The 13,481-nt window shown below is 62.6% G+C and overlaps 1 protein-coding gene across 2 annotated transcripts in view; it reads left to right on the top strand.

Moving 5' to 3' along the window:
• Positions 1-13,481, top strand: part of CD276 (CD276 molecule) — a 29,473-nt gene that overhangs the window by 5,686 nt on the left and 10,306 nt on the right. The window contains exons 2-6 of one of the 2 annotated variants that reach the window (XM_062206496.1): positions 4,081-4,199; positions 9,858-9,951; positions 11,718-12,068; positions 12,273-12,587; positions 12,937-13,287. In XM_062206496.1, coding sequence (XP_062062480.1) covers positions 9,903-9,951; positions 11,718-12,068; positions 12,273-12,587; positions 12,937-13,287 — 1,066 coding nt within the window. In that variant the 5' untranslated portion in view covers positions 4,081-4,199; positions 9,858-9,902. The remainder of the gene's footprint in view (positions 1-4,080; positions 4,200-9,857; positions 9,952-11,717; positions 12,069-12,272; positions 12,588-12,936; positions 13,288-13,481) is intronic. The other variant, XM_062206494.1, reaches the window with a different exon arrangement.

Below are 13,481 nucleotides of genomic sequence, written 5' to 3'. Positions count from 1 at the left end.
GGCTTCAGCCTGGCCCAGCTCAGCCATTGTGGGCCATTTGGGGAGTGAACCAGTGAGTGGATGATCCATCTCTCTGCCTCTCCCTCCCCTCCCCCTCTTTCTGCCTCTGTGCCTTTCAAATAAGTAAAAATAAAAACCTTGGAAAAACAAACAAAAACAAGGGCCGGTGCTGTGGTGTAGTAGGCTAAGCCTCCACCTGCAGTGCCGGCATCCCGTATGGGCGCTGATTTGAGTCCCGGCTGCTCTTCTGATCCAACTCTTGGCTGACGACCTGGGGAAGATGGCCCAAGTGCTTGGGCCCCTGCACCCACGTGGGAGACTCTGAAGAAGCTCCTGACTCCTGGCTTCAGGTCGGCTTAGCTCTACTCCAGCCATTGCAGCCATTTGGGGAGTGAACCAGCAGATGGAAGACCTTCCCCCAACCCCGTAAATCTACCTCTCAAATAAATAAAATCTTAAAAAAAAACCCAAAAACAAACAAGCAGAATAAAACCATGGGAGGCAGGAAGGAGAGTGCCGCGTTTTAGGAGCTGGAAGCAGCTCTTTGGTGAGGGAGAAATGGGGGGAGGGCCAGACCAGGTAGGGTTCTGCTGGCCACGGCGGAGCTGGGCTCTTTCCCACGTGATAGGAGCAGCCCTGGGACTCACTCACCATTGTGGCCGGTGATGTGCTGCAACGTATGTGTTGCTTTGTAGCAGCGCTCTGGCTGCTGTGTGTAGACTGGAGGACTGAATGGGGGGCGGGGGGGACAAGAGAGGGGCGGGAGACCAGAGACAGCCTTTTGTAGTCACCCAGGCGAGATGATGGCGGCTGCCATTCCAGGGAGACAAGGCGTGACTGTCACGAGGGCACCACAAAGGCCACCTGGGGGCTGATGTGGGACGCCGGCATCCCGTATCGGCTCCGACTGAGTCCCAGCTGCTCTGTTTCCCATCCAGCTCCCTGCCCATGCACCTGGGGAAGCAGTGGGGGTGGCCCAAGTGCTTGGCCCCCTGCCGCCCATGTGAGACATCCGGGTGAGCTCCTGGCTTCCTTGTGGCCATTTGGGAAGTGAACCAGCAGATGGACAGTTTCTCTCTCTCTCTCTCCCTCTTCCTCCCTCTCCCTCTGGTTTTGATTTAAAACCAAATCAAATAAAAATAAAAGCTGGTAGCAAAGAACTGGTCAGTTCATATTTTAATATTTGAATTATCTATTAGTTTCCCAACCCCTTTTCCTGTTTTATTATGAGAACATGATACAGGTTGAGCACCCCCAGTCCCCAAATCCCAGCTCGGCACTGCTCCAACTTGGAGGACGTGCTCAGTGCGGACATGATGGCATGCGTGGGCCACCCCACGGCCCACCTGTGACAGGTGGGGGGGAACGCAGGCACGCTGAAAACACTGGATAGCGTGACCCTCGGGCCCTGGGTGCGAGGCGCAGGTGAGGCACAAACGAATTTCCTGTGTAGACTTGGTCCTGTCCCCAAGACGCCAGGCTCTGTCTATGCAGACTCCAAGTGAAAAACCCAGATCCCGAGATTTTCAGATAAGGGAGACTCCGCCCCTGTATCTTAAAGGGCATGCCGCTCTGCAGCACCCTGGGCAGGTTTGGTCGGCCCCAGGCCTGAAAAGGGACAGCAAGAGCGCCTGTGTCAGAGGGGCCGGAGGCCCAAGGCGGTCTGTGTGTGCGAAGGCAGAGGCCGGCGTGCGGCAGGCTTGCAGCGCTGGCCTTGGTTCTTGTCATCTGGCATAATTTAAAATGTTTTTTAAAATGTAGGGGCCGGTCTTGTGATCCAGCTCCCTGCTGATAGCCTGGGAGGGGTGGCAGCTGATGGCCCAAGGGCTTGGACTCCTGCACTCACGTGGAAGACCTGGAAGAAGCTCCTGGCTCTTGGATTCCGCCTGGCCCAGCCCCAGCCATCTGGGGAGAGGACCAGTGAATGGAGAATCCCCCCCCCTCTCTCTCCTCTCTCTCTCTCTCTTTGTGTGTCCCCCCCCCCATAACTGTCTTTCAAATAAAATCTTTTAAAAGAATTTTTAATGTAATTGACAGGGGGAGAGAGAGTTCTCGTTCACTGGTGCACTGAAGCCGGGACCTGGGGGCTCAGTCCAGGTCTCCCGTGTGGGTGGCAGGGACCCAAGTACTTGAGCCAACTCCTGCTGCCTCCCAGGGTGCGCATCAGCAGGAAGCAGAGATGGGACTCGAACCCAGGCCCTTCGACATGGGAAGCGGGCGTCCCAGGCAGCGTCTTAACCAGTGGTTGGGATGAACGGTGTGGATGGGGGAGGGGCTGGCTTGTTGAGTGGGGCTGGCTGGGGGCCAAGGTGCCAGATTTGGGCTCGGTGGAAGGGAGAGCTTCCTGCCAGTGAGCTCCGCCCCGTGAGTGGGCTGCCTTAGCGGGTGGAAGGTGCCCACCCTGGAAGGGGGTGGCCAGTGAGGCCTGTTGTCTTGGTGCTTGACCGTTAACTTCTCTAGACTTGTCCTGGGGCCTCTCCTTCCATCACCGCGCGCCCCACTCCGCTTTCATCACCACGGATGCACAGGTGCCTCCCCCACCCACCCCACCCACCGTGTGTGCTGAGCCCCAGCTCTGGGAGTCTGGGAGGCCATGGCTTGCACCCGGCAGGTGGGACTCTTCCTGCCCCAAAGCCACGCCCCATTTCCGGTCTCCCCCTCTTCCTCAGGGGCCCAGCCTGAGACACCGCCCCCTGCCCACGCACAGTCCCCCAGCCCGGCGTCACCGGGGGCTCTGGTGAGAAGCCTCCAGTTTGAGTTCTGAGAGACCCGTTTCAGATGTGGCTTCCTTTCATGGCTCTGAGCAGCAGCGATTTTCACTGGGTGGAGAGAAGTGGATGGAGGGAGGGCGGCGGCTCCCGAATTACTTGGTTCAGATGCTTTGGGACCCAAAATACCAGGGACTGATGGGAGGATAGATGATGCTTACTTCTCACCTGCGTGGCGCTCCGGGACCACAGCCGCGCTGGATCCTGGCCTGCTCTGCAGTGCCCGGTGTCTGTGGCCCGGCAGTGTGGTCGTGGGAGGCTGTACACACCTGTTGCTGCAGCCAGGGGTGGGGGGCAGGGAGACGCAGAGAGTGTACCCCACCTGTAAGACCGGGACTCCAAAGCTGCACATATCCTATTAGTCAGGAGGTAGTCCCGTGGCCACACCCCCGCCGTAAGGGAGCCTGGGATCTGTAGTCCTTAGCTGCGTGACCACGTTCTCACAGGGTTCCCCGGGAGGAGGATGGGCGTGGGGCAGCCACAGTCGCTGCACGTTCGGAGCTCCTTGGTTATCAGCGAGCCGCCTGAGCCATCGCGATGGGGCCCAAGAAAGCGTAAGGCAGGGGTGAAGCGCCTCTAGTATCCAGCTATACCTTCTTGTTTAAAAAAACACAAACTTTCTTTTTTATTTGCAAGTCAAAGAAAGAAAAAGGTAGATTCCCTCCCCCAGATGCCTGCACTAGCCAGGGCTCAGGCCAGAGCCGGGAGCCGGGAGTGGAGTCAGGGCCTCCTGTGTAGGTGCAGGGGACCTAGGCGCTGGAGCCATCACCTGCTGCCTCCCAAGGTGGAATTAGTGGGACGCTGGAGTCAGGAGCTGGCGCTGGAGATCAAACCCAGGCGCTGCACTGTGCGATGTGGGCGTCTTCACCACGAGGCTGAACACCCCTGCCCAAGCCTTTATTTCACAGGTCAGAACATCGAGTTCAGAGAGAGGTAGGAGTGACCTTATAGCAAGGTGTCCAAGCTGGGACGAGAACCCACACTTGGGGCTCACTTTCTACCATCTCCAGGAGGTGTGGTTGGCGAGGCAGACACGCAGTGCCAGGACAGGTGTCACGAGGCCGGGGTGGGGCTGCCTCCCCCAGCCCGTGTCCCCTGGGAGCCGCTCAGCACCGTCAGGATGTCCCTCTGGGGTTATCCTGTCCCTGCGATGCCCCCCAGGAGCCCTCGCTGTACCCTCAACAGCAGACTGCTAAGCTGTGCTGGCCTCGAGGCCCTGCCTGTGGCTGGGTCCTCTCTGCCCGCGGGGACCCTCCCAGGCACTGGGTGGATAGCTAAATGAATGATAGACAGTGACTGAATTCTCTTCCAGGACTTCTTCAGTTGCAGGTAACAGAAACAGCTCACACTGGTGTGAGAGGAAAGCAGTGCTCGGCCCCAGTACCTGGGCGGTGTCGGTGTGCAGCTGGCTTCAGGCGCAGCTGGATCTGGGTACTTAACGTCTTTGCAGGGTTCTGCGTGTCTCTAGCCTTTCCTGTCCTCTTTGCGGGAAGCACTGCCCAGGAGCCCTGCACGGGGACTGGGAGGCGGCGGAGGGTAGGTGGTCTGGGGCGGAGGTCAGGGGAGAAGCCGCTCTGGAGCGTCTGCAGGCTGAGGGCACTTGCCTAGTGTTTAGTCAGTCTGGTTTTCATGAGGATGCAGCTTGGGTCATCTCGGGGCCTCCCTGTGGCCCTGCTGCTGGGCTCGTGCACGTCCTGTCTGCTGCTGGGCTCGTGCACTTCCTGTCTGCTGGGCTCGTGCACGTCCTGTCTGCTGGGGCTCGTGCACTTCCTGTCTGCTGGGGCTCGTGCACGTCCTGTCTGCTGGGCTCGTGCACGTCCTGTCTGCTGGGGCTCGTGCACGTCCTGTCTGCTGGGGCTCGTGCACGTCCTGTCTGCTGGGGCTCGTGCACGTCCTGTCTGCTGGGGGCTCGTGCACTTCCTGTCTGCTGGGCTCGTGCACGTCCTGTCTGCTGGGGCTCGTGCACTTCCTGTCTGCTGGGGCTCGTGCACTTCCTGTCTCTGCTGGGGGCTCGTGCACGTCCTGTCTGCTGGGGGCTCGTGCACGTCCTGTCTGCTGGGGGCTCGTGCACTTCCTGTCTGCTGGGCTCGTGCACGTCCTGTCTGCTGGGGCTCGTGCACTTCCTGTCTGCTGGGGCTCGTGCACTTCCTGTCTCTGCTGGGGGCTCGTGCACGTCCTGTCTGCTGGGGGCTCGTGCACGTCCTGTCTGCTGGGGCTCGTGCACTTCCTGTCTCTGCAGGGGGCTCGTGCACGTCCTGTCTGCTGGGGCTCGTGCACTTCCTGTCTGCTGGGGGCTCGTGCACGTCCTGTACCTGCTGGGGCTCGTGCACGTCCTGTCTGCTGGGGCTCGTGCACGTCCTGTCTGCTGGGGGCTCATGTACTTCCTGTCTGCTGGGGGCTCGTGCACTTCCTGTCTGCTGGGGCTCATGCACTTCCTGTCTGCTGGGGCTCGTGCACTTCCTGTCTGCTGGGGGCTCGTGCACGTCCTGTCTGCTGGGGCTCATGCACTTCCTGTCTGCTGGGGGCTCATGCACTTCCTGTCTCTGCTGGGGGCTCATGCACTTCCTGTCTCTGCTGGGGGCTCATGCACTTCCTGTCTCTGCAGGGGCTCATGCACTTCCTGTCTGCTGGGGGCTCATGCACTTCCTGTCTGCTGGGGGCTCGTGCACTTCCTGTCTGCTGGGGGCTCGTGCACTTCCTGTCTCTGCTGGGGCTCATGCACTTCCTGTCTGCTGGGGGCTGGTGCACTTCCTGTCTGCTGGGGCTCATGCACTTCCTGTCTGCTGGGGGCTCGTGCACGTCCTGTCTCTGCAGGGGGCTCGTGCACTTCCTGTCTCTGCAGGGGCTCATGCACTTCCTGTCTCTGCAGGGGCTCATGCACTTCCTGTCTGCTGGGGGGCTCGTGCACTTCCTGTCTGCTGGGGCTCATGTACTTCCTGTCTGCTGGGGGCTCGTGCACGTCCTGTCTCTGCAGGGGGCTCGTGCACTTCCTGTCTCTGCTGGGGACTCGTGCACTTCCTGTCTCTGCAGGGGGCTCGTGCACTTCCTGTCTCTGCTGGGGGCTCATGCACTTCCTGTCTGCAGGGGCTCATGCACTTCCTGTCTCTGCTGGGGCTCATGCACTTCCTGTCTGCTTCTGGGCTCGTGCACTTCCTGTCTGCTGGGGCTCATGCACTTCCTGTCTGCTGGGGCTCATGCACTTCCTGTCTGCTGGGGGCTCGTGCACGTCCTGTCTCTGCAGGGGGCTCATGCACTTCCTGTCTGCAGGGGCTCATGCACTTCCTGTCTCTGCTGGGGCTCATGCACTTCCTGTCTCTGCTGGGGGCTCATGCACTTCCTGTCTGCTGGGGCTCGGACACTTCCTGTCTCTGCAGGGGGCTCATGCACTTCCTGTCTGCAGGGGCTCGTGCACTTCCTGTCTCTGCTGGGGCTCATGCACTTCCTGTCTCTGCTGGGGGCTCATGTACTTCCTGTCTGCTGGGGCTCGTGCACTTCCTGTCTCTGCTGGGGGCTCATGCACTTCCTGTCTCTGCTGGGGGCTCGTGCACGTCCTGTCTGCAGGGGCTCATGCACTTCCTGTCTCTGCTGGGGGCTCATGCACTTCCTGTCTCTGCAGGGGGCTCATGCACTTCCTGTCTCTGCTGGGGCTCATGCACTTCCTGTCTCTGCTGGGGCTCATGCACTTCCTGTCTCTGCTGGGGGCTCATGCACTTCCTGTCTGCTGGGGCTCGTGCACTTCCTGTCTGCTGGGGCTCGTGCACTTCCTGTCTGCTGGGGCTCATGCACTTCCTGTCTCTGCAGGGGGCTCGTGCACTTCCTGTCTCTGCTGGGGGCTCATGCACTTCCTGTCTCTGCAGGGGGCTCGTGCACTTCCTGTCTCTGTTGGGGGCTCATGCACTTCCTGTCTGCTGGGGGGCTCATGCACTTCCTGTCTCTGCAGGGGGCTCGTGCACTTCCTGTCTCTGCTGGGGGCTCATGCACTTCCTGTCTGCTGGGGCTCATGCACTTCCTGTCTCTGCAGGGGGCTCGTGCACTTCCTGTCTCTGCTGGGGGCTCATGCACTTCCTGTCTGCTGGGGGGCTCATGCACTTCCTGTCTCTGCTGGGGGCTCATGCACTTCCTGTCTGCTGGGGGCTCATGCACTTCCTGTCTGCTGGGGGCTCATGCACTTCCTGTCTCTGCTGGGGGCTCATGCACTTCCTGTCTGCTGGGGGCTCGTGCACTTCCTGTCTGCTGGGGCTCATGCACTTCCTGTCTCTGCAGGGGCTCATGCACTTCCTGTCTGCTGGGGGGCTCATGCACTTCCTGTCTCTGCTGGGGGCTCATGCACTTCCTGTCTGCTGGGGGCTCGTGCACTTCCTGTCTGCTGGGGGCTCATGCACTTCCTGTCTCTGCTGGGGGCTCATGCACTTCCTGTCTGCTGGGGGCTCGTGCACTTCCTGTCTGCTGGGGCTCATGCACTTCCTGTCTCTGCAGGGGCTCATGCACTTCCTGTCTGCTGGGGGGCTCGTGCACTTCCTGTCTGCTGGGGGCTCGTGCACTTCCTGTCTGCAGGGGCTCATGCACTTCCTGTCTGCTGGGGGGCTCGTGCACTTCCTGTCTCTGCTGGGGGCTTGTGCACTTCCTGTACCTGCTGGGGCTCATGCACTTCCTGTCTCTGCTGGGGGCTCGTGCACTTCCTGTCTCTGCAGGGGGCTTGTGCACTTCCTGTACCTGCTGGGGCTCGTGCACTTCCTGTCTCTGCTGGGGGCTTGTGCACTTCCTGTACCTGCTGGGGCTCATGAACTTCCTGTCTCTGCAGGGTGCTCATGCACTTCCTGTCTCTGCTGGGGGCTCATGCACTTCCTGTCCCTGCCGGGGACTCGTGCACTTCCTGTCTGCAGGGGCTCATGCACTTCCTTTCTGCTGGGGCTCATGCATTTCCTGTCTCTGCTGGGGGCTTGTGCACTTCCTGTCTCTGCAGGGGCTCCTGCACTTCCTGTCTCTGCAGGTGCTCATGCACTTCCTGTCTGCTGGGGCTCGTGCACTTCCTGTCTCTGCAGGGGCTCATGCACTTCCTGTCTGCTGGGGCTCATGCACTTCCTGTCTCTGCTGGGGGCTTGTGTACTTCCTGTCTCTGCAGCCCAAGGGCGGTCTGGCCCCTCACTTCTGCTGCTCTGCAGAAGCCCAGGATGCTCTGTGGTCTTTCCCACCTTTGGTTGGGATAAGGATAGAGGAGAGGGAGGAGGAGGAGGAGGAGGAGGAGGAGGAGGGAGGGCCTGGGTCCAGCTGCTGACTCACTGGGAGGGGCTGTACATGCTGACTGCAAGGCAGGTCCCTACTGGGAGGTGGCATTGGCTTCCTGTTCCCAGGCCTGTCCCCTGTCTCTCCCTCCTGTCCTCTGGCCTGGGGGGCCCAGCTGTTGGCACGGTAGACTCCCAGTAGACTCCCAGTGCCAGTGCCGGTGTGTGGAACCCTTACGCCTCCTCTCCACGGTGGCCTCAGGCTCTCTTGGGTCCAGAGACTGGGAGAGGAAGGGCTGCCCACCCTAGGGGAGGGTCCCCGTAGTCTGATCAGGATAGGAGCTCCCCCTGCCCCGTATGCGTGGGGGTGGCAGGTGTTCCCAGGTGACCCTCAGAGGGGAGCCCTGGGGGCGGCAGTCCGTGTGGGATATGGAGAAGGAGAGGGCTCACCCGGAATGGGGAGCCCTGGGAGGTTCTTGAATGAGAGCGAGAGCTGAGCAGACTCCCATCTGAGGACTCCCGGGAGGCGGGGCAGGCCCAGCAGGGGTTTTCCTGTGGCTGGGGTGGCCTTGGGGGCAGGATGTGGTGGCCCTGAGGGTGCCTTTATGAATGGAGCCCGAAGCTGCTGAGTCAGCAGGCAGCCAGGCTGGGACCGGAAGCGTCTGGAAAGGAAGTGGCTGCCCAGGGCTTCCCCGCTGGGGACAGCTGGCGGGTGTGTGTGTGTGTGTGTGTGTGTGTTGTGGAGGGCTGACCAGGATGCGCCAGGTTTGGCTGAGGCCTCTCTGCGCCCAGCTGCCTGTGTGCACGTGGGTGGTGTGTGTGTGTGTGGGGGTGCTGGCTGAGACTGGGAGGCTGGGGCTGGGCGCCTATGATTGGAACTGCTGCTGAGGCTGCTCCGTAGAAGGGCAGGAGGGTTAGCAGGACGGGGCTCCTCGTAGCTGTGCCACCCTGGAACTTGTGCGACATTCATGAAGTCACTCATCTGGGGCAGGTGTGGTTGTATCCCAGGGTCCGGGTAGGAAGTGGCTTCGGTGCTTGTCCTGTTGGCTGGCGACAGGCTACCCCCTGGGGCTGGAGCAGGATGGCCGTGGCACAAGCCACGGGGCAGCAGCTGTAGGGCACGGGAGTGTGCAGCCTGCCTAGGTTGGACACCCCTGGGGTGGCCGGATTGGGAGCAGGCTGGCTCCCAGGGGAATCCTAGCTCAGGTCTGACCTGTGGCCACAGACTGCCTGTCACTGAGTCCTGTCTCCAGCACTGGGGGTCAGCTCTCCATGGCCACTTCCGTTTCCCGTGGCTCCTGGCCACTCAGTGCACGTGTTAAGCTGTGGTCCCACACTCCCACGCACCGCCTCCTGGAAGTCCGCCCTGGGAGTCTGCGCACAAACCCTCCACTAACTTCCTGGTCCCCCCACGGAGCCCTTCCCCGGCCCCTGGCCCAGCAGGTGCCCACCCGGCTACCCAGGCTCAGGAGCGCGGTCACCCTGGCGGCCCCCTTCCTCCCCACATCCTCAGTGCTGCCCTGTGCACTGACCTGCTCCGTCCGGCCTGTCCACCCCTCGCCTCTACCCTGCGGGAGCTGTCACGTTGATCTTGATAAAGCCCAGCTCTGACCACGTCTGCTCCCCTGTCCAAGATCTCTCCTTGGCTCCCTGCCTTCAAGACAGAGTTCACACCTCTGAGCCCATCCCTGAGTCTGTTCCAGCCCAGCTCCCACCTGCTCCCCTGGAGCCACACTGAGCAGTGCAGGTCCTCACCCTGGGGCTGGGCTCTCCTCCTCCTCCCCCTGCTGGCCTCTCCCGGGGAGCTGAGCTGAGGCGTGGGAAGGTCTGGGCCGGATGTCTGAGACATGGCTTCCTCCTCCTCCAGGCAGGGGCAGCCACAGAGAGCCTGCAGTCAGCGCCTCCCGGGAAGATGCTGCGTGCAGGCGCCGCCCTGGGAGTGCTGTGGTTCTGCCTGGCAGGTGAGGGGGAGGCGGGAACCCCTGGGAAGGGTGAGCTCGGGAGAGGCGCCTGCCCAGCCGGCCCCGTCCAGCCGGGACGCTCGTTTCTGCCTGCAGGGTCTGGGCCCGCTTTGCCGTGTGTGTGCAATGGGACGTGAGCTCTGTGTGTGAGAGGATGCAGGTGCCTGTGCACTGTGTGTCCCCTCCCCCAGGACCTTGGCACATCCTGCCCCCTCTGCCTGAGACTCCGCACCCCCCCCCCCCCGACACCTGCAGGACTGCAGCCCTCAGTCCACCCAGGTCTTGGCTCAAGGGACGCTTCCTCGGCCAGGTTTTGCTGGCTCCTTGCAAAAAATAGCCCCCCATCCTCCCTCCCCCCACCCTGACTGCATTCCTCCACGTTTTTTCTGTCCCCAGCATCTCACACAGGGGCCACAATGAGGGCCTGCTGCAGAGTAGGTGCCCCGTAGCCCAGCTACGTTAATAACAACATCCTAATAACAATACCCGTAACCCAATTGTATCTCTGCTCTAAGCCAGACGCCTGCCCCCACGGGGCTCACCGAGCTGAGTGTCTGGCGGTGGGGCACCACCTTGTGGCCACGAGGAGGTGGCGCCCAACCTCCCCAAGCCTGCTGCTGATTTCTGGGAAGCTGCACCCCTGGAGGTCTCCGTGCACTGGGAAGGCCGCAGCGGCCCCTCCCCGTGTGCAGTTTTACAGTGAAAGCACTAGGCGCGATGTGTCGATGTGTCGTTCTCTGAACGCAAGCAAGCGCCCCTGGGCGTCGTGTGCCACCCGCACAGGCTGATCTTCTGCATTGAGAATGCGCCTGCCATGCAGGTGCCCAGAGCCACTACCCAGGCACAGCACTGGCAGCCTCCGAAGCTCCAGGGCTCTGAAGAAGAGCTGGAGTGGAGGCAGAGGTGACGGCCTGGGGAGGGGAGAGGGCTAGCGGGGAACAGAGGACCTGGCCCCGGGTGGGGTCTCTCGTGCCCTGCCTGCCCCTCACCTGGAACCCACCAGCAGGCCCCGCTGGTTTCCCCTCCTAAGTCAGCCTGGAATCTGCCCAGTTGTCCCCGGCTCTTATCTGCTGGCCCCCCTCCCGAGCCAAGCCACTCCTCCTAACAGGGACACCGACGTAGCCTCCCAGCTGGTCCCCCACCTGCCCTTGGGCAGCCCACCGTCAGCAGAGGAACTCCAGCGGGGCTTTCAGCATCATAACCGCCCCGTGACTTCCCAGTGCCTATGCAGGAAACCCTCACCCGGTCGCCCTGCCGTCCAGACCCTCCCACGCCCCACCCCCACTCTCACACTGGCCTGGCTCCTTCTCCTTCCCCTTAACTCCCAGCTCCTCCCCGCCCCTTTAAAGAGCAGCCTGATGGAAGGAGGTGTCCCTTCTCGCGTAAACGCCACCCGGGCTTATTTCCGAAAAAGGAGACAGCACGTGTGACGTTGCTGCAGGGACAGCCGCTCTAACATCTGGCCGCAGAAATTCTACCTTCTCAGCTTTTAGAAGCAGCGTGTGCTTAGGGGAAGCACACACAGGCGCAGGGGACCTGGCAGGCTGTGAAACGCTGCCATCTCCCCTCAAACCCTAACTGCGTGGTAGTGGGACTTGTGTGTCCGTCTCGTTAGACTCGTTAGTCTCAGTCTCATTGCATGTCCTAACCCTTAAGCTGGTCACATAGCAGGTGCTCAAGAAACAGGGAAGGGGGGGCCCAAGAGACCTCTGCCCCTCTCCCCCCTACCCTGGAGTCACCACCCCACCCCTTGGCGCCCCGCCCAGGAGCCGTGGAGGTCCAGGTCCCCGAAGACCCCGTGGTGGCCCTGGTGGGCACCGACGCCACCCTGCGCTGCTCCTTCGCGCCCGAGCCCGGCTTCAGCCTGGCACAGCTCAGCCTCATCTGGCAGCTGACGGACACCAAGCAGCTGGTGCACAGCTTTGCGCATGGCCGCGACCAGGGCAGCGACCCAGGCAGCGCCTACGCCAACCGCACGGCGCTCTTCCCGGAGCTGCTGGCACAGGGCAACGCGTCCCTGCGGCTGCTGCGGGTGCGCGTGGCCGACGAGGGCAGCTTCACCTGTTTCGTGAGCATCCGGGACTTCGGCAGCGCGGCGGTCAGCCTGCAGGTGGCGGGTGAGCACCGGGACTGGGCTCCCCATCCCTCACACAGCCCCCAGCCCACCGTGCCCTGACTGCCCCAGATCCCAAGCACCGGTGCTGGCCACTGAGCTCACAGCCACACTCCCCCTTCACCCTTCACCCCTGCACCTGCTCTGTCCTTGACGCCTGCACCTGCCTGGTCCCTGCTCTTGACCCCCGCCCTCTGCCGCCCTCCAGCCCCCTACTCAAAGCCCAGCATGACCTTGGAGCCCAACAAGGACCTGCGGCCCGGGGACACCGTGACCATCACGTGCTCCAGCTACCGGGGCTACCCGGAGGCAGAGGTGCTGTGGCAGGACGGACAGGGCGCGCCCTTGACCGACAACGTGACCACGTCACAGATGGCAAACGAGCAGGGCCTGTTCGACGTGCGCAGCGTCCTGCAGATGGTGCTGGGCGCCAACGGCACCTACAGCTGCTTGGTGCGCAACCCGGTGCTGCGGCAGGACGCGCACGGCTCCATCACCGTCACACCCCATAGAAGCCCTGCAGGTTTCTGCTTACATGACCCCGGGGGGGGGGGGGGGGCTCTGGTTCAGTCGGCAGAGGCTGGAGGATCCAGCGCTGCCTTCCTGGTCTCAAACGCCGGGAATGGCTAACAGCATGGTGGCGAGGAGAAAGATGACAGGGTGCGCAGAGGGTGGAGGGCAGGGATCCAGCACCCACCCCAGGTTTCCCGGAGGGCAAGAGGGGTGGCTCGGGCCACCCGGGTAACTAGAGACCCCGTGGTGGGGAGACCAAGGGGGGATGGGACAGGGCCTGGGGGTCGTGGGGTGGGCTCTGGAGGATGTGGCCTGGCGGCCCCTGGAGTCACCACCCCACCTCTCGGCGCCCCGCCCAGGAGCCGTGGAGGTCCAGGTCCCCGAAGACCCCGTGGTGGCCCTGGTGGGCACCGACGCCACCCTGCGCTGCTCCTTTGCGCCCGAGCCCGGCTTCAGCCTGGCACAGCTCAGCCTCATCTGGCAGCTGACGGACACCAAGCAGCTGGTGCACAGCTTCGCGCACGGCCGCGACCAGGGCAGCGACCCGGGCAGCGCTTACGCCAACCGCACGGCGCTCTTCCCAGAGCTGCTGGCGCAGGGCAACGCGTCCCTGCGGCTGCTGCGGGTGCGCGTGGCCGACGAGGGCAGCTTCACCTGTTTCGTGAGCATCCGGGACTTCGGCAGCGCGGCGGTCAGCCTGCAGGTGGCGGGTGAGCACCGGGACTGGGCTCCCCATCCCTCACACAGCCCCCAGCCTACCGTGCCCTGACTGCCCCAGATCCCAAGCACCGGTGCTGGCCACTGAGCTCACAGCCACACTCCCCCTTCACCCTTCGCCCCTGCACCTGCTCTGTCCTTGACGCCTGCACCTGCCTGGTCCCTGCTCTTGACCCCCGCCCTCTGC

The sequence above is a fragment of the Lepus europaeus genome, chromosome 11 (genome assembly GCF_033115175.1).
Source record: "Lepus europaeus isolate LE1 chromosome 11, mLepTim1.pri, whole genome shotgun sequence".
NCBI lineage: Eukaryota > Metazoa > Chordata > Mammalia > Lagomorpha > Leporidae > Lepus > Lepus europaeus.
The sequence above is the reverse complement of the archived record's forward strand: the minus strand, read 5'-3'. Positions and strand labels throughout refer to the sequence as shown.